Source organism: Hemitrygon akajei, chromosome 2 (assembly GCF_048418815.1).
Source record: "Hemitrygon akajei chromosome 2, sHemAka1.3, whole genome shotgun sequence".
In the NCBI taxonomy this organism is placed as follows: domain Eukaryota; kingdom Metazoa; phylum Chordata; class Chondrichthyes; order Myliobatiformes; family Dasyatidae; genus Hemitrygon; species Hemitrygon akajei.
In genome coordinates this window covers 45525205-45550076 of record NC_133125.1, presented here as the reverse complement: position 1 = coordinate 45550076, position 24872 = coordinate 45525205, and the positions used below count along the sequence as shown (strand labels likewise).

Here is a 24872-nt window from a genome sequence, read left to right as displayed (position 1 = left end):
CCTGGCAATCTACTTCCGTATCTTGCCATGAAAGCCCTCTGGACCCTATGGTCCATGAGGTCACAAAGAGTCGGACTTGACTGAACAACAACAAACCATAAATACATGAATTTTCATCCTTTGTCGCTTAGTATTAGGACTTTGTACCTGCCATGGCTGACTTGGCAGCCATTGACAGTCATTTTTTAAATCTCAGTAGCCTCCTGCATTCCCATATGATTCTGAATTTTCTCTTTTACTGGCTAACTTTAGTTAAATTAAGTTGATGAAAGTGCCTCTCTAAAATGTTAACTTGCTGTTCACTCATCACATGCCTATCGTTCAGAATGTTTCAGGAATGTAAATGGTAATATTGTCAGAAATTGATTCAATATTTTTTCGTATGCAGTGTTTTGATAATTTAGCCACAGTCTTATGAAATCTGTACATAATCAGATGATGACTCTCATTTTATTCTCTCCTGGCGAGGAAAATGGTCTTCGCACTACCTGTGATGCTGTATGCAAATAATGTCCATTTTTTAAGAACTGTGGAGATTCTTAGAATAAACCCATGAGGCAAAATTACATGATCTTTATCATTATTGTAATAATATCCATAAACTAAGTAACATCCCCTATTGCATGGTCAATGGCACAATGAAAAAGAGCATTTAGTTGCCTGCAGCAGGTTTGATTTGTCCTGTGAATCTTTCCTTATCACAATGCTCCTCTTTTTCAGGGAAGCTATCAGTAGAGTGTGTGAAGCTGTACCAGGCACTAAAGGGGCTTTCCGAAAGAAAAAGGTATCCACTATTTTTTCCCTTTTCCATTTGCCTTGGTCATAAAGGAAGCTAATTCTGTAGTCTTTTCAGCATGTGATAAGACCAACTCATCGGTCCTGACTGTTAATTCCATGATCTTTTGCTTTCCACGGGAAGGATGCCCTCATGGACTGCATAGCTTAGAATGTAGGTCTACAATACATTGTCATCATTCCATGACTCACATTCCCGCTTGGAGTGTGAGGTCTTGGAATCATAACTACCATTAGATTCTTTCACAAATTATTGAACTTGGAAATCCACCCTTACCTTTTTAATGAAACCGTTCTAATGACTTCCCCCAACCACTGCCCACCAAATTCTCGCTTGCACTCAGGAGCTATTACAATATGTGAGAACAATTACTTACAGTTCCCTTCATGCGGCTGCTGAAACAGATGTTTATGCTCTGTACGACAGAACAATAAGGAAAAAAACCATCTGAATCAATGTGCCATATTTTGACTTACTCCCTTCACCATCCTCTGATAGCAGTGTCCACCCTTTTCAAGACACGTATCTAGCACACCTCCTGCGAGTGCAGCCTTTAACTGGAAGACAAGAATAGCAAATACTTGGAAGCAATACTGGGCCACCCATTATCCAGTGTTATTATTGGATCAAAGCTCTGGAGCTTCCAGATTTCCAGAATTATAAAAACTCCTTTGTGTACAAACTCCACATTTCAAGAGGAAATCATCTCCTCAAGTGCAACTAGGAACGAATAATAAATGCCAGCCTTGTTAGCAATCCATGCATACTGAGAAAATGTATAGTTCATTTTGTTTTCCTAATTATCCAAGTGATGAAATGAAATATTAATCCATCTATGTATTTGAAGAGCAGAAATTGAATAAATGAATGCAATTTAAAATAAGATATTATGTATGCAATTGAAAGTTACTTCTTTAAGTATATCCTTGTTAGTAATGAGTTGGCTCATGTTTTTTTTTGGTGTTGTGATTTGCCTCAACAGCCTCCAAGTAAAACATTGTCTAGTATACTTGGTAAGAGTAATTTGCAGTTTGCTGGAATGAACATCACCCTGAATATTTCAACTAGCAGCCTTAACCTTATGACGCCTGACACAAAACAGGTAGGCAGGATTGATCCGGTTTTGTACTAGAATGTTAATGTTAAATCAGCATAATAATATCTGGCTATGCTATTACACAATAATGTTTAGCTGAGGAAGGGTCTTGGTCCGAAACGTCGACTGTCCATTTTCATCCATAAATGCTGCCTGACCTGTTAGGTTCCTCCAGCAATTTTTGTGTTGATCCAGATTTTTAGCATTGCAATCTCTCTTTTGTCTCAGTATCTAACAACTTAATAGTCAAATCTTATCAATTGAAATTGTGAAAAATTCACGTTCTAGTTCAAACAAATCAGCAACTCAACTCCCATTTTTAAGAATTCAACGTGCAATTGGTCTCATGGAATTATTTGATGTGTGAAATTTCTAGTGCTATAACAGTCTTAATGTCTTGAGAAAATGATGTGACCATCTGAAATTGTACACTTATTGAAGGGGCACTTGTGGTGGATAATACTTGCCTAAATTACAGTTTGCAATTGGAAAGTGGACTGTGAAAGATGTATTTCTGTTTAAAGTAGCTTGGCATGGTGGACAAACAGAGCAGTAATTGCGAGAAAGGCTTAGACAGTCAAGTAGCAAGTATGGAGAGAAATGATAATTTAACGTTTGGACCAGAAAATTGACTGCTGGTCCACAAGTGACACATTAAATTATTTTGAATGTGTGTCATCTAATCTTTATTCTTCTAGTTGTGGGGGATCTGGTGCTTATTACTCAAGTTCTATAATAAAACTGAAAATTCTTTTCATGGAATTATGTGACTTTTCCCAAAGCATTGCTGGCCATGTTGAAAGATATTATGTCCAGCACAATTTAGACCTCCATAAATCACAATAACTGAATTCCTTAAACAATTAAGCATGCTGGAATCCATTCTCCACATAAATCTATAAAAATGTATGCAATATTTGAATAAATGAAAAATGTTTTGTTATAATATATTCAACACTTTAAAATTCAGAGGTTTTGTAGATTTTAAAATAATATAAATTATGTATAAAGTAAAAAATGGACAGCTACCACAAAGTATCCAAAGGTTGTTTAAAATGAGAGAAAGTCAACGTGATTTGAGAGGAACATGTATATTTCAAAAACAAAGGGTAATAATAAATGTAAAAAATCATTGAATTTCAGTCAGAGGGTGAATCTATGGAACAGTTGTAATGAGAATTTAAAAACATGCACCACACTTAACAAGCTAAAAAAATTATTTAATGAACAAATACAAAATACATGATTTAAAATTAATGGGAGAAATGTAAATAGATGATATTGGGAATTGGATTTTGTGTTAAAAGATTATGAAATTTTTTGTTTTTGATGTGATGATTGACGCCAAATATGTTTTTGTATAAGTAAGCGGGGTGGGTGTAATAAGCTGTAGCTTCAGCCTACACCCTTTCAGTCTGTTTTAAAGAATATCTATGTTTTTTGTTGTAATTTTGTCCTATAAAATCATCGTTATGAAACCATTGTTGTAAATGTTGCTTTTTGTTATGTTTGTACTGACCAAAATAAATTAATTTCATTCATTCATTCAAAAGGCTGTTGAGCATCTTGGTTTCATCAGGTATGGACTTTTATTTTGAAAATGAATACTTTGAAACACATATGTGCAGAAATTAGATTATATCTAAATAGTGTTATAGAATCATACAGCACAGAAACAGACCCAACAGCTGACTATGACCATGAAATACCCATCTATACTAATCCTATTGTAAGAGTACCTACCTCCTCTAGACACTCAAGTACTGCATTTGAATCCCAATCATTCTCTGGGTGAAAACCATTCTTTTTCAGAACTCCTCTTGCCCTACATATAAATACCTACAGTTACGTACAACTCTGCCATAGGACAAAGTTTCCGACGATTAGAGCACCAAATCTGAGTCATGTTGTTTTCCAGCACCTATTCATGTCTGCCAAGTTGGATGCAGAATTAGATCACAATTAATCTAAAATTGTGTTGTGTTTTGTGCATGCACACTTCTTGTCTCTTGTGAATGTGTGGTTCAGGATGATAAATAGCTCAAATCCAACCACTGGGCAATCTATTCCAGTATTATTTGATGCATAGTCTTCAGTCTATAACAAACACCTTTCTACCAAGGGACATAAATTCTGGAAGTGCATTTTCTGCTGAAGTGAACTGCAAGGTTTGCAATCATGGACCTTCATGATTGTGTGAATGAGACTGAGTGGAGCCGCTAAGATGAGAAAGGAGATGGCAGGAATTGTTGGATAAAATAACTTTCTGCAATGATTTGAAGGAGAAGTAATTGGGAAGGTAAAGTTCCATGACCTCGCCAGATATGTTAAGGTTAGCACTATGACACTTAAAGCATTTCCTCAGAAATGGGAACTTGAACCAGGCGAGGTTGCATTGTATACTCCCTCACACTTTATGAAGAATGTACAGACACACTTGCAGATCTCCACAGCTACTATTTTCCATCTAGTTTCCTATACTCCTTACTCCCTTAACCCCTTTCACCCTCTCACACAATTTAAATCATATATCTGTACAGTCACAATTTAACCATGAAAATCCTGCCATCTTGAGCTTGGCCTTCCCATCTCTCTTCTACAGGATAAATTATCTTGCAAATCAGACAGATTCTTCCAGTCCCGAAACACAGCAGGCTGAACAAGATATGCTGCCTTTATACAGGCTTTGTGGTGACACAAGTCATCATGCATGCTACAGCTGAGGATGCTGTGGGTGAACAAGGTATCAATATACCCAGAGGAGCTTTGACATGCGTCCTTCTTTACTAATAATCAGGGTTCTGTCTCTGCGTATCTGCTTGTTTCCTGGGCACTCTGTTAACGGTGCAATGCACCAGCACTCCTCTCTGTGTCTATCATTGCAGTGTCTTAGGCAGCTGACAAGTACACATATCCTCATCACGTGCAGGAAAAAGATTCCACAGCGATGGAGGATATCTCATTATTATACGTGACACCATCTAGTAGCATCAGATACCAATGCCATTGGATTGGGGAGATGAGGGTTGGACATGCTAAATTTGGGGTGCACACATATAATAAATAGACATTTGTTTGACATTAATGGGCTTTGGTTAAGCCAGATGTTTAGGGAAACTCTTGGCCCATCTCCCTGGAGGCAAAGGTGTTCATCAGTTCTGCTTCAGAGGACTTGGATAAGGGCTAAGTTAGGAATGCATAGCTGAAAGGCTGATGCAGGTGCATGTGTTAGTATTTGGTGTCTGACATCATGTGAGAAATATCAAGATTCATGGGTGAAATCTTCCTTCAATCTCTCAAAAGGCAGTCCTCAGTGTTAGCTAGAGCTGACTATCCAGCAGCTAATCCATCAGCTTTCACAGGTAGAGCTTAGCCAAATTCTTTGTGCTTCAGGGAGTTCTGACCTTCCAGTCAGAGCCCAGGTTGCTGTCCCTCGGGAGCTGTTTTCTTCCAGAAGAGATACCTCCTTAAAACAGATAGTTATCACCCTAAAATAGGCAACTGCATTCCCAGAGCAAAGGACTAACAATCATAATGTTGCTGTCAAAGACCATACTGTTGGCAAGGTTATCACAATAATCAGCATTAGTGTCACTCTGGAAGTATTCATGGCAGCTTTATGAAATAGCCCACAGAAGGCATTGAGTTTGTTATCTTCCCAGTTCAAGGTTAGCAGGATATTAGCAGGATTTTCCAGTTTTAGAGCTGTCCATTGTGACCAGGAGACAAGCAGATGTATTACGAGGGAACTCTCAATGCTGATAAGAAAGAAGGCATGGTAAAATGCCCTTTATTATCCTCACGATCCTTGGCTGAAGCACGGTTTATGGCCTGTGTCTTCCCCTCAGTCTGGTGTTTCTTTGGGACTGAAAGGGTTCCCTCTGATTTTATGGGAGAGGGGGCTGTTGGAGGTTGGCTTATCCTGCAGTCCACCCATCAGAAAGGGAACTGATTTCATGAGGTCTGGCTACAGCCTTTGGAGCAAGGATAGGCTGAGACCTGTAGGGCAGTGTAGAAATAATCGTGCTGTTCAAGCAAAATTGGAAGGATTTCACTAAGGTAAGCAAAAGTGTAATCAATCCATGTCATTATGCAGCTAGTAATTTTCCTTTGACATAAAATGCTGGATATTTCAGTTCAGTAAACCATTTTAATTCATTCCAGTCTGACCACCTCAGTGAAGCAACCAATGACGATGATTGGGAGGCTGTGGTCTTTGATGCATTAGTTTTTATCTGTATTATTCTGACCCTTCATTCATTATCACAAACACATTGTGGAAGTCACTTATTTGTTCATTCTGCACAAGTTCAAGAAAGACTTTGGTGTTCCTCTGCGACAGTGAGAGAATTAATTGGTGAAATGAAATTGAAATTCCTTTTCTTTCACTTTCTTTTTAGCAGTAGAAGCTTACCACTGGATTAGTTATGTGTTAGCTACGATGGTGCTTTGTTGTAGATGTATAAGGAAGATTGGGAGAATGGAAGGGCAATAATCCAAACATCTGTGAAGAACTCAATGAGACGTTTTGTAGAGATGTCACTAACTGAAAAATATGACTCAACACCACAGACAATTGCTTCTCTTCAACTCTTTGAAAGCACTTCCCTGAATTTTTTTTTCAGTTAACTACTCTTTCCAATAACAAATAGTGAGAGTATGATTGATGATATTATATGATAACAATTACTTTGTGGGTACCTTCAACAGCTCCTGATTCATAACTTTTACCAGGCTAGTCTTCTTTATGTTACCCTGCTTTATAGTCTCTCTAAATGGAGATTAATGGTTTGTGTTTTTGGTCCTGATCCAACAGATTATAGCAAATCATCATATGCAGTCCATTTCCTTTGCTTCTGGGGGCGATCCGGTAAGGCATTACTTGATTTCAGTGACAGCATAAACAAGGATTTATATCTTATCATGTTAAGAAGAAGTGGTAATCCTGACAGTCCTTATTTCTTATTCAATAAGCTTTCAATGTTTTCTCTAGTATTGAACTTTTTCTTTACAAGCACCTTACTTGTAAAAGTAAATCCTTTCCTTTTGTAATACATACAAAACACTGGAAGAATTCAGCAGGTCAGGCAGCATCTATGGAAAGGAATAAACAGTTGCCGTTTCAGACCAAGACCGTTATTCAGGACTGGAAAGGAAGGGGGAAGAAACCAGAATAAGAAGGTGGGGGAGAGAGGAAAGGAGGACAAGCTGGAAGGTGATAGGTGAAGCCAGGTGAGGTGGAAGGTAGGAGGCTGGGGGAGGGGAGATGAACTGAGAAGCTGAAAGGTGATAAGTGGAAATGGTAAAGGACAGAAAAAGAGGGAATCTGATAGGAGAGGAGGGTGGATCACGGGTGAAAGGGAAGGAGGACTGGCCCCAACCGGAGGTGATAAGCAGATGAGGAGCAGCCAGAGTGGGGAATTCAGGAAGAGGTAAGGGGGAGGGAGGAAAAATTCCTGGAAAACTAGAGAATTCTATGTTCATGCCATTAGGTTGGAGACTACCGTGATGGAATATGAGGTGTTGCTCCTCCGAAGTGAGAGTGGTCTCATCATGGCAGTAGAGGAGGCCATAGAACAACTGGTTGGAATGGGGATGGGGGTTGGAATGGGAATGGGGGTTGGCGACTGGGAAACCCTGCTTATTGCGGATGGATCAAAGGTGTTCTTCAAAGTGGTCTCCCATTCTATGTCGGGTCTCACTGATGTAGAGGAGACTGCACTGGGAGCACTGAATACAGTAGATGACCCCAGAAGACTCACAGGTGCAGTGTTCCCTCACCTGGAAGGATTGAATGGAGGTGAGGGAGGAGGTGAATGGGCAGGTGAAGCACCTGTTCTGCTTGGGCTGGGATGAATAAAGAGAGCAAAGCACAGAGTCCATTTTGTAAAGGTGTGTTTGGTGGTAGGATTTTGTTGAGGATAGTGAAGGTGGGGGAAAATGATGTACTGGATATGGAGACTCATGAGCTGATAGGTAAGGACAAGAGGAACTCTATCCCTTTTAAGATGGCAGGAAAATGGGGTGAGGGCAGACATCTGCAAAATGGAGGAGATGCAGGTGATGATGGCAGCAATAGCAGAGGAAGCGAAAGCTTGTTCTTTGAAAAAGGCTTCTCTGATGTGTTGCCTGCTTATCATTTCCATAGATGCTTCATGACCTGCTGAGTTCCTTCATCAATTTGTTTGTGTCACTCTGGATTTCCAGCATCTGCAGAATCTCTTGTGTTTTGTTCTGATTGAAGTGCTCTATGTTATACATTTGCCATTGTTTTAAGCCAAATTAATTCTGATAAATGCTTAAATAAGAATGTTTATTCTTTAAAATATCTATCAAAAAGAATATCAATATTCTGAAAAATGTATGAACTTTAATCATTTTCCATGCAATAAACATCCTTTAAGGATGGGTGGGGGGATTGCTGGTCATAATTTCTGAAGCTGTATACAGTATTTTTTACATGTAGCCACAATTCTGTTGTAGGATACATAAGCAAGCTGATTTAAACAGTAACTTTGATTTCAGGCATGATATCAAACAAAACAGCCCACTAACTCTAACAAGATAAATGAATGCATCTTCCCACTTCCATTAAACTGCGGATAAAAATAATACTTACCTGGCTCCTGAATGATCACATAACTGAGAGGCTTTTCTCCTGCAAGTAGAAATTGAATTACATTCTTCACTAGCTAATCAGGAACTGAAACTTCCTTCTATATTAGACAGTCAGAAATTCCTCAACAATATTAGAAGTAATGGTGGTTTATTGGCTGCCCCCCTACTAGATGCTAGGAATCAGTTTCCCTATTTGTACTAGACCAACAGGATAGAAAACATAAGGCAAACATTATTTCTACCTTAAGATCATGAGATTATTTATCATGCAATGGAGAATGTGCTTCTAAATCCAACATTTGATAGTGATGGTAAATGGAAAATAGCAAACCCTATACACATTTTAATGATTTGCCCAGTTGCACACATGACCTACAACTTAGTAACAGACTAAATCCAGGGTTAAAGTCCTTTGAAGTAGGTAATTTTAAGGTTTGTGCAGAAAGCAACCTAGGAGTCCAGCATCAAAGAATTCTGATTGATGCCCTGTTGCTGGCTGTCGATAATTTGATTAACTCTTGAATTAACCCTAACCCTAACCACAATGCATGAGGTTTTACCTAAACCATTCAAAGATCAAATAAGTCTCCATGCAATACCATATTTGCCACGGTTATCATAATCAAAAGGTATGCTAGCTTCCACATCTGTTCATTCAGCAGTGTATAGGTTATGTACAACCACCAACATTTAGAGTGAGATCTAGGGATTTACAGAGCAATACCGTTAAAATGTTTGCACACTATTAAAGTATAGTGAACATGACATTTCTTTGTTTAATGACAAAGTGAATTTCTTAAAAAACCAGCTGTTTAAATAGATTTTCAAATCATGAAGGAACATACTATCACTGGAAATAAGATTGAACGTGTATGTATATTTTGAGATATCTTGTCAGCATTGAAGGAGATGTACGCATCAAGGGAGAACAGTGAGAAATAAATCAACACAGAACCAGATGGTATAAATTAATAACTATAGCTTAGACATTATATTATTATATTTAATTAGAAAGATGAAGGCAAAATGAAATAGAAAAATCTAAAAAAGTAAATTGATTATTTTTGTCTACTGGAACATGAGAGAGGATAATCATCTAATAGAATGTTTACATATGTAGATCAATCTATGACTTTGTCCTTTGTGGTTCAATTGTTTTGTGTCTGTAAATGTGACCTATAACATACCTCTTCCCAAATGAGGAGGACTAGATTCATGACTGCAGATTTTAGTGGAAATTTACTTTGAGTAATTTTCATGGATTGCTTCTGGATGGATATAATTTAGAAATATGACGAACTTTCAATAGACAATAGGTGCAGAAGTAGACCATTTGGCCCTTCGAGCCTGCACCGCCATTTTGAGATCATGGCTGATCAATTCCTATCAATGCCCAGTTCCTGCCTTGTCCCCATATCCCTTGATTCCCCTATCCATTAGATACCTATCTAGCTCCTTCTTGAAAGCATCCAGAGAATTGGCCTCCACTACCTTCCGAGGCAGTGCATTCCAGACCCCCACAACTCTCTGGGAGAAGAAGGTTTTCCTTAACTCTGTCCTAAATGACCTACCCCTTATTCTCAAACCATGCCCTATGGTACTGGACTCTCCCAGCATCTGGAACATATTTCCTGCCTCTATCTTGTCCAATCCCTTAATAATCTTATATGTTTCAATCAGATCTCCTCTCAATCTCCTTAATTCCAGCGTGTACAAGCCCAGTCTCTCTAATCTCTCTGTGTAAGACAGTCCAGACATACCAGGAATTAACCTCGTGAATCTACGCTGCACTTCCTCTACAGCCAGGATGTCCTTCCTTAACCCTGGAGACCAAAACTGTACACAATACTCCAGGTGTGGTCTCACCAGGGCCCTGTACAAATGCAAGAGGATTTCCTTTCAAGGGAACTTATCTATTAATTGCTCATTACAATTAAATTCACACAATGTTATTGCCATATTTGACCTCTATATTTAGCATAAATACTAAATGCCTGTTTTCCTAGTAGTAGTGTACTATTCCACACATGGTATTTTTTCTTAGGTTTAATAATTCATGGTAAAAAGCTGCAGCTATGGGTCAGGAAAGAGAAGTACTTCCCCAGGGCTTCTTCTGGTTAACGCAGGAGCTAATGGAACTAATCAGATAAGGACAGCTGAGATCACAAAAGCAGACTGGGTCAGAATGACTATGTTGGAAATCTCCGGACTACTCATTCCCAAACTATTCCACACAAATTTTCCCACATATTATTTCAGCCAAGATAGGCACTCTCTGAATGGTCTGAAATTCCAAACTATGATAAGAACCTTCCCCCACTTCATCTGTATTTTAATGCTCTTCACCAGGTTCTTTTGCACTATCTATACCATCTGAATCACAGAAACAGGTAGGCTTTCTATGTAAATGCCTCTTCATAACCAGTCCTGGTGATAAATGAGAGGGGTTTAGGATGACGTTTGCCCTCCTTCCATTGATAAGCTTTTCAATTAGATTTTTGTCATAATAGTCAACTTCCCTCCCTGGCTGAAAATCTGTCTGAAGTTGCAGCTTGCTTTCCCTGTGTTGTGTGTAATAACAAACTAACACCGTATTCCAATCAGCAAGTCTTGTGACAAAAATCAATTACTTTAAAGTTTAGTATATAAAATACAGTGGGGAAAAAATAAAGGTTAAATATGCAGTATAATATACACTTTACAGTGAATAAAATGAACTACTTTGTTATAATTTTTACTGTATGTCATTCCTTGGAGTTATTTTTCTTCTCTCTACATAACAGGACACCACAGATTATGTTGCATATGTAGCAAAGGACCCAGTGAACCGTCGAGGTAATTAATGTTTTCATTTGCTTTTGATTCCCTATGGGTCCCTGATTTTTTTTTAGAACGAATTGCACTAAAATTAATGTGACAAATATGTCTTCAATACACTTGATAAGATAAAGTTGAAGACATTTAGGAAGAATGGATTTAATGGTTTTGATGTATATATTATACTGGAGAAATCTTATTAAGATATATGACAGCATCAATATGTCATAACATATCAATATGTTTATTATTTCCAAATTTCACTTAAATATACCACAAGAAAGAGGGCTAAATTTCAAGAAGGTTGTAAATTTGTGGATGGATTTTTTTTTAACTGTATCTTAAATAAATGTGCATCTGTTGTTGAAAAATTGTAGCTGGAATGAATTTGCTCTTTCCGGGAGTAAAATTATTTGGAACTTTTCTCCCTGTCAGAATGGAGGTATCCTATTACAAAGTTGTCATATCTTATTATGACACTTTCTGACAGTTTGTCACCTATTGAAAACTGTGATATCCGAGTGGGTAATTGAGGGATAATTTGAAGGACCATATGGCTACAACATCCGTATTGAATAGTGCACTCACATGCAAATCATTATAAATACTTACCTAACATTACGAACTACAGCATGGAAGTGACTGCTTGCAGTAAAACAGTACACATGCTTCATGCACCCTTATGACAGTCTGCTTTTTAAACTTTAATGATGTTATTGGCAGCGTATGAACAGTGGCTAGTACAATACAATAAAGGTGCATAAAAGAGTTATGCTAATGTTATCAAAGGCAATTTGTAGGCTGAGATTTATTACAACTTTGCAGAAGGCATATATTTATAATGTAGAGGCAAGATATACAGAGAAATTAATTCAACTCTCTTTGACTTAAATTAATTCTTTCTTCCCTATGGATGTATTGTAGGATTGAAGTAAATGTATAATCAATATCAATACTGGGCTTTTGATGGTAGTTTGCTTCCATTGTTGTTTTGACCATGGTATTTGGCTGCTTGGATATCATACCAAAGACAAAGTGGGTGTTAGATGAATATTCGGGAATTACTTAAATAGAAGAGAACTTTGCATAAATTTAGCTTCAGTGCAAAGAGGTTAAAGGTTGTTGTGCCACGTAATTATTCTCTCACAGGGTAGGGGAATGTAAAACTAGAGAGCATTGGTTTAAAGTGAGAGCAGAAAGGTGTAAAGGTGATTCGAGAGGGTCAGCTTTCTCACAGAGTGGTGAGTATGTGGAATGAGTTGCCAGAGGAAGTGGCTGAGGTGGGTATAATTTACAAGTTGATAGGACATTTGGTTTGGTACATGGATGGAAATGACTTTGAGAGATACGAGCCCAATGTAGTCAGGTGCGACTAACTCAGGTAGGCATCTTGGTTAACATTGGTGAGATGGGTCAAAGGGTCTACTTTCATGCTGTATGACTCTTGAGGGTGTTAACATTCATGAATTTTTTATTTAGAAACCCCCTTGGTTTCTGAGCAAACTTGTGGGCCTGAAGGTAGCTAAGTCCGCTGGGCCTGATGGAATGCATCCCAGGGTACTGAAAGAAATGGCAGAAGTTATTGTAGAAGCTTTGGTGATAATTTACCAAAATTCTCTGGACTCTGGGCAGGTCCTGGTGGATTGGAAGATGGCAAGTGTCATGCCACTGTTCAAAAAAGGATGTAGGCAAAAGGCAGGTAACTATAGGCCAGTTAGTTTAACATCTGTAGTTGGGAAAATGCTTGAAGCTATCATTAAAGAAGAAATAACGAGGCATCTAGAAAGAAATGAATCCATCAGGAAGGCACAGTATGGATTCAGCAAAGGCAGGTGTGTCTGACAAACTTACTGGAGTTCTTTGAGGATATAATGAGTGCAGTGGATAAAAGGAACAGATGGATATTATTTATTTGGATTTCCAGAAGGTGTTCGATAAGGTGTTGCATAAAAGATTTACCCATAAAATAAGAATGTACAGAGTTGGGGTGATGTATTATCATGGATAGTGGATTGGTTAACCAATAGAAAGCAGAGACTTGGGATACATGGGTGTTACTCTGGTTGTCAATCAGTGGTGAGCGGTGTGTCACAGGGGTCGGTGCTGGGCCCGCAATTGTTCACAATATACATTAACGATCTGGAAGAAAGGACTGAGTGTAGTGCATCTGAGTTTGCTGATGATGCTAAATTGAGTGGAAAAGCACATTGTGCATAAGATACGGAGAGTCTGCAGAGAGATATAGATAGGTTAAATGAGTGAGTAAGGGTCTGGCAGATGGAGTACAATGTTGGTAAATGCGAGGTCATCCACTTTGCAAGGAAGAATGGAAGAAAAGCTTATTATTTAAATGGTAAAAGCTTGCAGCATGCTGCTGTGCAGAGGGACTTGGGAGTGCTTGTGCAAAAGGTTGGCTTGCAGGTGCAGCAGGCTATCAAGAAGGCAAATGGAATGTTGGCCTTCATTGCTAGAGGAATTGAATTTAAGAGTAGGGAGGTTATACTGCAACTGTACAGGGTACTGGTGAGGCCGCACCTGGAGTACTGTGTGCAGTTCTGGTCTCCTTACTTGAGGAAGGATATACTGGCTTTGAAGTCTGTGCAGAAGAGGTTCATCAGGATTCCAGAGATGAGGGGGTTAGACTATGAGGAGAGATTGAGTCACCTGGGACTGTGTCCACTGGAATTCAGTTGAATGAGAAGAGATCTTATAGGAACATATAAAATTATGAGAGGGATAGATAAGATAGAGACAAGAAAGTTGTTTCCACTAGTAGGTGAGACTAGAACTAGGGAACATAGCCTCAGGATTCAGGGGAGTAGATTTACAATGGAGATGAGGAGGAAATGCTTTTCCCAGAGAGTGGTGATTTGTGGAATTCTCTGCCAATGAAACAGTGGAAGCTACCTCAGTAAATATATTTAAGACAAGGTTGGATAGATTTCTGTATAGTAGGAAACTAAGGGATATTGGGAAGAGGCAGGTGGGTGGAGATGAGTCCATAGCCGGATCAGCCATGATCTTATTGAATGGGGGAGCAAGCTCGATGGGCCAGATGGCCGACTCCTGCTCCTATTTCTTATGTTGGTTGTCATAAATATTTCTGAAGTACATCAAATTGTTGATTGGCTTTACTGGACTTTCTTCATTTTACATCCCCACATTAAAATGAATTGATATATGAAGAACACGGTCTATCAAAATCATTTACTTTCTCCATTACTTCAGATTAAAAGCTGAAATATGGTGCTTCTTCAGACAGAGTTACTTTACCTGTCTCAGAAATAGTATCTAAAGGCTTTCTGCCCTTTTGGTTCAACATTGCCCCATTCTAATGATGGAGTGAAGGTATCTCTACCATTGGCTCCCATGAATCTGAACGTATGATTGTGACATGACTACAAATGTTTTAGATTCCCCTACATACACCAGGCCAGCAACCCACTGACGAATGAAGTCTAGAGTAAGATAAGGACCTAATAACATTACATTTAATTTATAATACATGGCAGGGGAACACTGACCTGTAGAATGCTGCTTCTGCTCTATGTGGGCAGGAGGAATCTGCAATTGGAGTGACCAATTACCTTCATGATGTACTTGGAACAGTCTATGGGCTTATTCTGATACACCCATGATGGTGAGGTGTGTATGGATTACATGTTGGGAACCACCAAAAGTAGAAAAAGAGAGCTAGCATAGTACCGTCCTGTAGCCATAATCCTTTGGGTATTGCTAGAGGAGATGACTTCTTAGCAGCTATACTTGCTGAGAAGTCATCTACTCTCTGCACAAGGGGGTAAGACAAAGATTGTGATAGGGGATTCAAAAAAGAAAATGGTTGCTCTTCATTTCAGTACAGGAGCCAGGATGACCTACTGCAGAGCTTTAATGAGAGTTGTTCTGGGGTTTAATGTGCAGCTTTGATTTCCTTATTTGGAAAGGTTGTTCTTGTCATGGAGTTGGTGTAACAGAACTTAACAAGTCTGATTCCTAGGATGGTTGGATTGAACATTTGAGCAAAAATTGGTGTGGTTAGATTTGTATTCACTACAGCACAAAAGAAGTCCTCAAAGAAACATAAAATGATAACAGGACTACAGAGATTAGATTCAGGAAGAAAGCTCTGAGAGCATGGAAAATCGAAAACCAGAGCTTGAACTGAGATCAGGAGAAATTTCTTCCCCCTGTGGGTTGTGAACTTATGAAAGGCTCTAATATGGAAGGCAACAGAGGCCAAGTTATTAAATACAGTGGAAAACGGTGGATACATTTCTTGATGGTAAAATGATCAAGGAGTATGGGGAGAAGCCAGGAATAGGGTATGAAATAGATGATCAGCCATGCTCATTCTGAATGGAAGAGCAAACCCAAAAGAGTGAATGGCTTTCTTCAGTTATTACTTTTAAAGGTTTATTCCAATAAAAGGAAAAAAAAATAGCTGATGAATATTTCTCCTTGCGTTGCTTCTTCTAGAAACAAAATAAAAGGTATGATTTACAGGCCAATTAAAATAACAGCTTCTCCAAAGAGTATGATTGAAGTACTTCTGTCAGCTGACCCGTGGCTTTACTTTTAACTGCCAGATCAGTGTACCATGTGGTGCTGTTACTTAGGCATGGAATTGATTTTATTAAATAATTAATATAATCTCCCAGTTTGATACAAGGCATAGAAATACCAAAGCAAAGTGTAGAAATTTTATTTTAGTACTCCATGTGAAGGAAATAGCTCTGAAATAACATTTGTTTCTGGTAGCGATTTAGGGGGAAAAAACCTCAATGTCTAATTAATAAAAACATTAAAGAATTCTATATCGTACAGTACCTTGTTTTTAAGTAGCCAAGCCTGCTTACTATCATTTAGAACAACAAAACATTTAACTCAGTTCATTGAGATAATGCAAAACCATTACCAATTCTTATTTTGACCACATACATGTGTCGAGCTGTCCATTTTGTGGAATCCATAGTGAACCAGTCAGACTACAATTCCAGTGTTGTTCTGCCATGCAGTGAATACAGTGAATTTACTTCTGTGAATTTGCCACTATTGATTTACTTGCAGCTAGTGGAACGAATCTTGTGCTTAATTTGACGGCTAAAGTTAATTCAAGAAGAATCACATGTAAGCTGAAATGTGACTGCTGTTATTTAAATGTTTTTGAAGCATGCCATATATTGGAATGCTGCGATGGGTTGGCTCAAGATGTTATCAGTACCATAGGCCAAGCTTTTGAACTTCGATTCAAGCAATATCTACAGTGTCCTCCTAAGATATCTAGTATACATAGCAGGTGAGTACTGATAGTCTTATCAATCGTTTTGTTATTCTAATTTGCAATATATTTTAGAAGTGTATTTTTATTAACTAAAAAAAACCAATAAAAGCAAGTTCAGAGTAGAACTCTTGAAAGCATGTAGCGGGAAACTGAATGTAAATGAAATTCTCCATCTTTTCCCTGTATTAATTGGAGTTAATGATGTTAGAACTGGGAATGGAAATCTTTCCTTTTATAAGCACCTAGTGTAAAAAGGTTAACCAGCAGTATTGCGTAAAACACAGTTTACTCTGTTCAATATCACTAGATGTTTATGGCCATCAAGCATTGCTAGCTGAGGCACTGTAAAACCAAGTTCAATGTTAGAAACAATCCTCATAATGTTGCTCAGATTTCAAACTCAGAGATGTGTAAGTATGGCAATTTTTCCTTTTCCTGCTGCAGAATTCCTCCAGCTTATAGGAGCGAAAGATTTAAAGTACAATTTCCATAAGTACATAATCACTAATATCTGGAATGGGATTGTGAAGATGTATTTACATGGAATGGTAGTAATGAGATGGTTTAATCTATCATTCAGAACTAATTTGCAATGCAGAAACCAGATTTAAATTCCCGTATCATTTCGGTTCTAGATTTGTTCTGTGGCTCTATGAATGCAATGAGATGGTGGTTGAAAGGAATCTAATGCTATAAGGCTGTTGGATCACAAAAAATATTATTATTTTTCTCTTTAAAATGAATTTATAAAGCATTCAGGAGCACCTTTGCACATTTTACATTAATTTCTGATCTTAGCTTGTTTGTAATTATTTTTGCATATGAAGATTAAAAGTACAAATAAATATGCTCCATTCTTTTTGAAGAATCTGCTATTGCAAGCTAAATGTTGAATGACGCAAATACTTTATTTTGATTTGATCAATAATGCACCACACAACCCATTCCATTCATCGGTTAAGTATATTCCAAGAAAATGAATTATGATGCTGTATTCCTTTCTGATTAATCCCCTTTGTTTCACTAAACTGCATCTAAAGAGATTGTAACGACTTTACTGTTTTTGACCAAGCAGATGCTTGATAATCATTTCAAATATTATCATGCACAGTGGAATTGTTTCTGTCAGTACAGATATGTAAACAATCAACCACCTGCTGATAAGGGTTTTTTAATCTAAGTGTTAAGAAAGCATAAATTTAAATGTAAAAATATTCCCAGTCTGTCTTCAGTCAATTCATCTGAGATGGTAAACATAACATTTTTTTAATGCTTGAGTTGTAACATGGTAGTCCCAGTTAGTCTCTAGCTCTTCAGATCTCACTATAATTCTGGAATTAATATTAAAATAATAGCACTAAAGTCATTCAGGAGTAGTTTTTATTGCATAAATATAAGGCGAAATTTTCAGTTGGCAATGTGCTGGGAGGAGGAAAGTTCTGGCATTAAGTGATAAACCGGTAAGTTAGAAAAACATGTCCATCAGGTTTCTGTGGGACTCAGCTGCTGTTTCTCTGACTCTGCCAGCAATTTCCTATCAGATGTTAGAAAGTTCAGAATTTCTAGCTGCCTGTGTCGAAGCAGATGGCCTGAAATGCCTGACAGCTCAATGACTGTTTTGTTTTCAATACTGTCATCAAGGTGTTGAATGGCAAGGAAGTGTCCTGCAGTTTCACAGAACTTACACTGGAAAAGCTTTACACTATTTTTAAAATATTATAAATTTCTCAGGTAAATTTCCAGCAAGGTATGTATTTATTGGCCACCCTAAATTGCCCTAGAGTATGGTGGGGGACCTCCTAGAATTGCTTTAGTTCTTCTTGTGCAGTTCGTCAGTTTTATTGGACAGGAAGATCCAGTTGTGAAGAAATGTGGGCTTAGGAACTTCCATGCGTCCACGGTCCTTGCCCTTCTTGGTGGTAGAGTTGTATGTTTGGGAAGAGCAATTGAAGCAGCTTCAGTAGCTTCCTATTTATGCTACACATTGCAGTGCCTGTGCACCATTGGTGGAGGGAAGGGGTGTCTAGTTACTCGGAGGGCTACTAGTCAAGCAAGTTGTTTTGTCCTGGATGGTGCTGATTTTCTTGCCTCGACCAAGCAAGAGTATTCCAACCCACTCCTTACTTGTGCCTTGCTGAAGGTGTAAATACTTTGTAAATTTTCTCTTAACAGCCAATACTTGCATGTTGTTGAGTCTTGCAACATTCAGGCAACGATTAAGTTTTTTGTTTGAGGAATTGTGAATGGAATTGAGCATTTTGCTATGTTCAGTAAAGGTACGCATTTCTAAATTTATAATGGAATAAACAACATTGATTAAACAGCTGAAATACGTTGGACCTTGTGGAGTTCCTGCACTGATGCCAAAGTCAGCATGGTTTCTGTAGAGGGAAATCTTGTCTGACAAATCTGTTCGAGTTCTTTGAGGGAGTTACCAGCTGGGTGGACAAGGAGAGGCAGTGGATGTTATTTACTTGGATTTTCAGAAGGCATTTGATAAGATTCCATACATAACGTTGCTTAACGAGATAAAATCCCATTGCATTACAGGAAAGATACTGGCATGGACAGAGAAATAGCTGACGGGCAGGAGGCAGTAAGTGGGAATAAAGGGGACCTTTTCTGGCTGTCTGCCAGTGACTAGTGGTGTTCCTCAGGGGTCAGTATTGGGACCGCTACTTTTCACATTGTTTGTCAATGATTTGGATAATGGAATTGATTGCTTTGTGGCAAAGTTTGCAGATATGAAGATAAGTGAAGGGTTAGGTGGCGCTGAGGACACAATGTGATTGCAGGATGACTTAGACAAATTGGAAGAACAGGGGAAAAAGTGGCAGACGGAGTACAGTGTTGGGAAAAGTACGACAATACATTTTGGTAAAAGGAACAAAAGTGCAAACTATTATCTAAATGGGGAGAAAATTCAAACATCAGAGGTGCAAGGGGACTCGTGAAAGATTCCCAGGAAGTTAATTTACAATTTAAGTCTATGGTAAAGAAGGTAAATGCAATGTTGGCATTCGTTTCAAGGGGAATAGAATATCAAAGCAAGGACGATAATGCTGAGGCTTTATGAAACCTAGTCAGGCTGCACTTGGAGTATTGTCAACAGTCTTGGGGCCCATATCTTTGGCCCCATATGTCAGAAAGACCTGACTATTGTTGTCATTGGAGACAGTCCAGAGGAGGTTCACGAGGGTGATTCCTGGAATGAAGGGGTTATCATACAAGGAGCGTTTGGCAGCTTTGGGCCTGTACTCACTGGAATTTAGAAGAATGTAGGGGGATCTCATTAAAACCTACTGAATATTGAAATGACTGAACAAGGTGGATGTAGAGAGGATGTTTCCTATGATGGGGGTATCTAGAACTAGAGGGCACAGCCTCAAAATTGAGGTGCAACCCTTTAGAACAGCGGTAAGGAAGAATATTTTTAAGCCAGAGAGTAGTGTGCTCTGCCACAGGCAGCTGTGGAGGCCAAGACCATGGGTATACTTAAAGGGGAAATTAATAGTTTCCAGATTGTTAAAGGCATCTAAGTTTATGGCGAGAAGGCAGGTGTATGGGGTTGAACAGGATTTGGGATCAGCCATGATGAAATGGTGAGCAGACTTGACGGGCTGAATGGGGTAGTTCTGCTCCTATGTCTTATGGTCTTATGGTCCTAGTCTGGCATGATTGACCTCCAATCATCACAACTATTGTTCTCTGTATGATGTCACCGACTGGCGCTGCTCTTCCCTTGTTAGTAATTGACATCAGTTTTCCCTCAGTGCTTTGTAACTCATTAGTCAAATTTGACATAAATATCAAGGGCAGTCACTTTGACATCATTCTGGAATCCAGGTCTAGTCCATGTGTGACAAGGTCCAGAGTTCAACGTACAAAGTTCAAGTATAAGTATGTATACATTATGATTACACCAGCAGTTGTTCCACAGTTGGAGTACATCTCTGTGACATTACCATTTATTTTTATGTTGGCATTACATTTGGAGCTTCAGAATAACAGAATGCTTCCCCTAGTCAAACCATTTTTATACGTATATCATTGGTTACATACTGGAACGTTGATCTAAATTTCTTTTAGAAGAGGTTTGGAAAGATTAAAACATTTAAAGGGCAGTGCTGATTCTAAGGTAATGAGTAAGATTTATCACACTTAAAAGAACATTGTGTGGGCTTGAAAAGTCAGTTCTTTTTTTAAAAAATCAATTACATAAAATCATGATTCATTTTCTCAATCAGTTACCATGACAATAGAAATTATTTGATTGTACTTTTTACTAACAACTTAAAAGAGAAGGTAATAATGGATAACCAACCAATTCTTCTGTCAACTTTATCCTTCAACTATTGCCTCTCGCTTTGTGATTAGATTTCTTGATCTTTCGCTGAATAATAGGACAAATGTAGTATAGCTGAATGTGAAGAATTGTTGTTGTGTCTATACCTGTAGAATTGTAGAAATTAACATGATAAAGGTCTCTTCAATTGAAATGAAAACAGTTCTGCATTTCTTCATATTCATTACATGGATGGTACATACTTCTTTCATTTATAGATATTAATTTATTCCTAATTTCAAGCTTGGTAAAACTTAACAGAAAACAGTAATGAGATTAATTATTTCCATTGAACCATAGAACCATTGAACATTTCAGCGTAGAAACAGGCCTTTTGGCCCTTCTTGGCTGTGCCGAACCATTTTTCTGCCAAGTCCCACTGACCTGCACCTGGACCATATCCCTCCATACACCTCTCATCCATATACCTGTCCAAGTTTTTCTTAAATGTTAAAAGTGAGCCTGCATTTACCACTTCATCTGGCAGCTCATTCCACACTCCCACCACTCTCTGTGTGAAGAAGCCCCCCCAATGTTCCCCTTAAACTTTTCCCCCTTCACCCTTAACCCACGTCCTCTGGGTTTTTTCTCCCCTAACCTCAGTGGAAAAAGCCTGCTAGCAGTCACTCTATCTATACCCATCATAATTTTATATACCTCTGTCAAATCTCCCCTCACTCTTCTACACTCCAGGGAATAAAATCCTAACCTATTCAACCTTTCTCTGTAACTCAGTTTCTCAAGTCCCGGCAACATCCTTGTAAACCTTCTCTGCACCCTTTCAACCTTATTAATATCCTTCCTGTAATTCGGTGACCAAAACTGCACACAAACTCCAAATTCGGCCTCACCAATGCCTTATAAAACCTCACCATAACATTCCAACTCTTATACTCAATACTTTGATTTATAAAGGCCAATGTACCAAAAGCTCTCTTTACAACCCTATCTACCTGTGACGACACTTTTAGGGAATTTTGTATCTGTATTCCCAGACCCCTCTGTTCTACTGCACTCCTCAGTGCCCTACCATTTACCTTGTATGTTATACCTTGGTTTGTCCTTCCAAAGTGCAATACCTCACACTTGTCTGTATTAAACTCCATCTGCCATTTTTCAGCCCATATTCCAGCTGGTCCAAATCCCTCAGCAAGCATTGAAAACCTTCCTTATATAATTTCTTTATATTTTGAAGAAATTGTCAGCTGCATTGTTCAGGCATCTGCTTTTTGTTAATTTTTTTCCCTAGAAGATTTGGAAAAAAATGATAGTGATGCAAAAGCTGGAAATACAAAATAAAACTGAAATATTCAACAGGTCGTGAGGCAACTTTGGAGGGAGAAAGAATGTCCCTATATAAGGGAGATGACCTTTTATCATTCTCTTATTTGTACTGTGTTTCTCAGACAATGGGTGGAGACCATTGTCAGGTTAGTACAATGGCAATTCAATCTGGAGAAGTGTGAGTTAACATATTTGGAGCAGTGTACTCACGTGGGAATTGAGTAATGCAGCAGGTAGTGCGGCTACCTTGTAGTTCCAGAGGCTCAGGTCTGACCCTGACTCTGACCTTGACTGTTGCCAGTGTACAGTTTGCATGTCCTTGTGATTGCATGTAGGTCAGATGGATGCACTAAGAATAGACGGTGGGATTAGCTGATGACATTCAAGAAAAAAAATGGAATTAGGGTTAACTGGATCCCTGTTGGTTAGCGCAGATATAGTGGGCCAAAAGACTTGTTCCCATGCTGTAATGAAAGGTATAGAGGAAAGGAGAAGCTTAAACTAAATGTTCATAGATCCACGAAAGCATTAGTCCAGATAGATTAATGGTTAAGAAGGTATATTTAATTGGACAAGCTGTAGGATGTAAAGTAGGAGGCTAAAACAGGAGTGAGGCCTCAGCAAAAATAATGTCTACAATTCTGGTCACCAGATTACAGAAAGAACATGACAGCATTAAGAAAAGTGCATAGGAAATTGATGAGGCCAATGAAGTGCCTGAGGAAGTTTAGCTAAGAGTTATTGGGAGATACAGGAGCCTGAAGACCCATAACTCAAATTTCAACAATAGATTCTTCCCTACTGCCACCAGGACCCTGAAGCAACAGGAAACTTTAATTCCACCCTGGAACACATTTCTCTCAGCTTGTACTAATGTCAGTATGTTATTTTTGTTTATTCTGTCATGTGAGTTATAAATAATTAATGTTAATGTAAATATATTTAATTTACGGTATATTTGCCATGTTCATGATGTCACTGCACTTCAGAAAGCAAGCCTTCCTGGCATTTATACCCTGGGTAGGTATGCCCATGACAACAAATTTGAACGAACTTGCACAGAAACAATAGTCAAACTAACATCCTTTCTGTATACATTTTGATAAATATTTCATTTAAAAATTTAACGTATGCATCTGGCAAATGAGGCTTCCTGCAGGAAGCTTGAAGTCAGAAAACTACTCCTATAATGCCATTTAATTTTGTATCGCCTCAGAATCATTCTCAACAAATGAATCTTGTATATATGTATGTTTTTAATTTGAAATAACAGCACCAGGAGCATTTAAATTAATTTTTTCCTGTTATGGATCCCACATTTGGTGGGTGTAAGTGGAAAGCAATAGTAAGGAATTTAATTCCCTAGGTATTTTAATGGCCAGAATTCAAACATGAAAAGTGGGTAAACAATCAAAAAAATCTCAGTACCCATATCAGCAAAACTCAAAACTGCCAGCATTCACTATTAGGAAATCTGATTTGATCAGCTGGGCATATAAAGTACACCAGAGAGTATGAATGGCCCCATCACACCTGGAAAGAAATTACCTAGGCATGAAAAGAAAGTATTGATATGCTCCACAGTTGAAGAAATATTCGACAACATCCGGCCCACAGGATTGTTCTCAATTTACCCTAATGAACCACTCACACTCACAACTCCCCTTCCTGCAATTATCAGCAAGGCAATTACGTCTGTCAAGGTAGTTCCTGCCTGCAATGCCCTGCACTCCACAAGACATTCTTGTCAAAAATACCAACTGATGCCTCAAAAGAGCCTTGACAGCCCAATAAATCATGCTGCCAGTCTTATTACCAGCTGCTAAAATAATCCAAATCATTTGAAGGTCTGTGAATGTCTCTAAAGTTCATAAACATTTAAAAATAAAAACAATTAAATATTAATCATACTGATAAAAAATTAAATATAATAAACATCAATAACACTAGAAAATAGATTTAAATACATTTAAGTTAATTAACTACAGAATTAATTTTAAAATGCAAATTACCTAAAACTTGCACCTCCCTTGGCACAATAAATGAGACAGGTTCAGTAGACAGATTTTTTTTTAGTTTAAATAGCTGAAATAACAAAGAAGTGACATTCTATTGTTTTTCTGCTTGAATCCCCACTGCAAAAAAAAGGACTCAACTCTGATGCAGGAAAGGATTCAACTTGCCATCACTAACCCCACCAAATGTTGGTTCTGCTAAAAATGCTCACCAGCCTTGAATGCATTGCAGGATTCAGGGAGGGAGAAGTTCAGTTTCTCGCTGCATGAACTGGTTAACTTCCTTACAGCAACTTACAATGGATTGGGTTTGCCAGTGGAACAGATTGGCTATCTCAAACACCACACTATTATGACAGTGCTGCAGAGACTGCAAGATATTATAAATAATGATAATTTTTATATTATTTCTGTTTTTGCATTAGTTTTAATTTAACTATTTACTATACATATATATATACTTACTGTAATTGATTTACTTATTTATTTTTTTCTATATTATCATGTATCATGTTGTACTGCTGCTGTTAAGTCAGAGTATTTCAGGACGCTATGCCAGTGATATTAAATCTGATTCTGTTTCTGATTTTGAATTAAGGAGATTTTAAAATGTTATATGT

The 24872-nt window shown here is 38.2% G+C and overlaps 1 protein-coding gene across 1 annotated transcript in view; it reads left to right on the top strand.

The window, feature by feature from the left end:
• The window catches only part of shc3 (SHC (Src homology 2 domain containing) transforming protein 3), a 137441-nt gene that overhangs the window by 82992 nt on the left and 29577 nt on the right, over nucleotides 1–24872 (top strand). The window contains exons 3-7 of the mRNA XM_073071704.1: nucleotides 721–784; nucleotides 1779–1898; nucleotides 6709–6762; nucleotides 11294–11345; nucleotides 16497–16623. Coding sequence (XP_072927805.1) covers nucleotides 721–784; nucleotides 1779–1898; nucleotides 6709–6762; nucleotides 11294–11345; nucleotides 16497–16623 — 417 coding nt within the window. The remainder of the gene's footprint in view (nucleotides 1–720; nucleotides 785–1778; nucleotides 1899–6708; nucleotides 6763–11293; nucleotides 11346–16496; nucleotides 16624–24872) is intronic.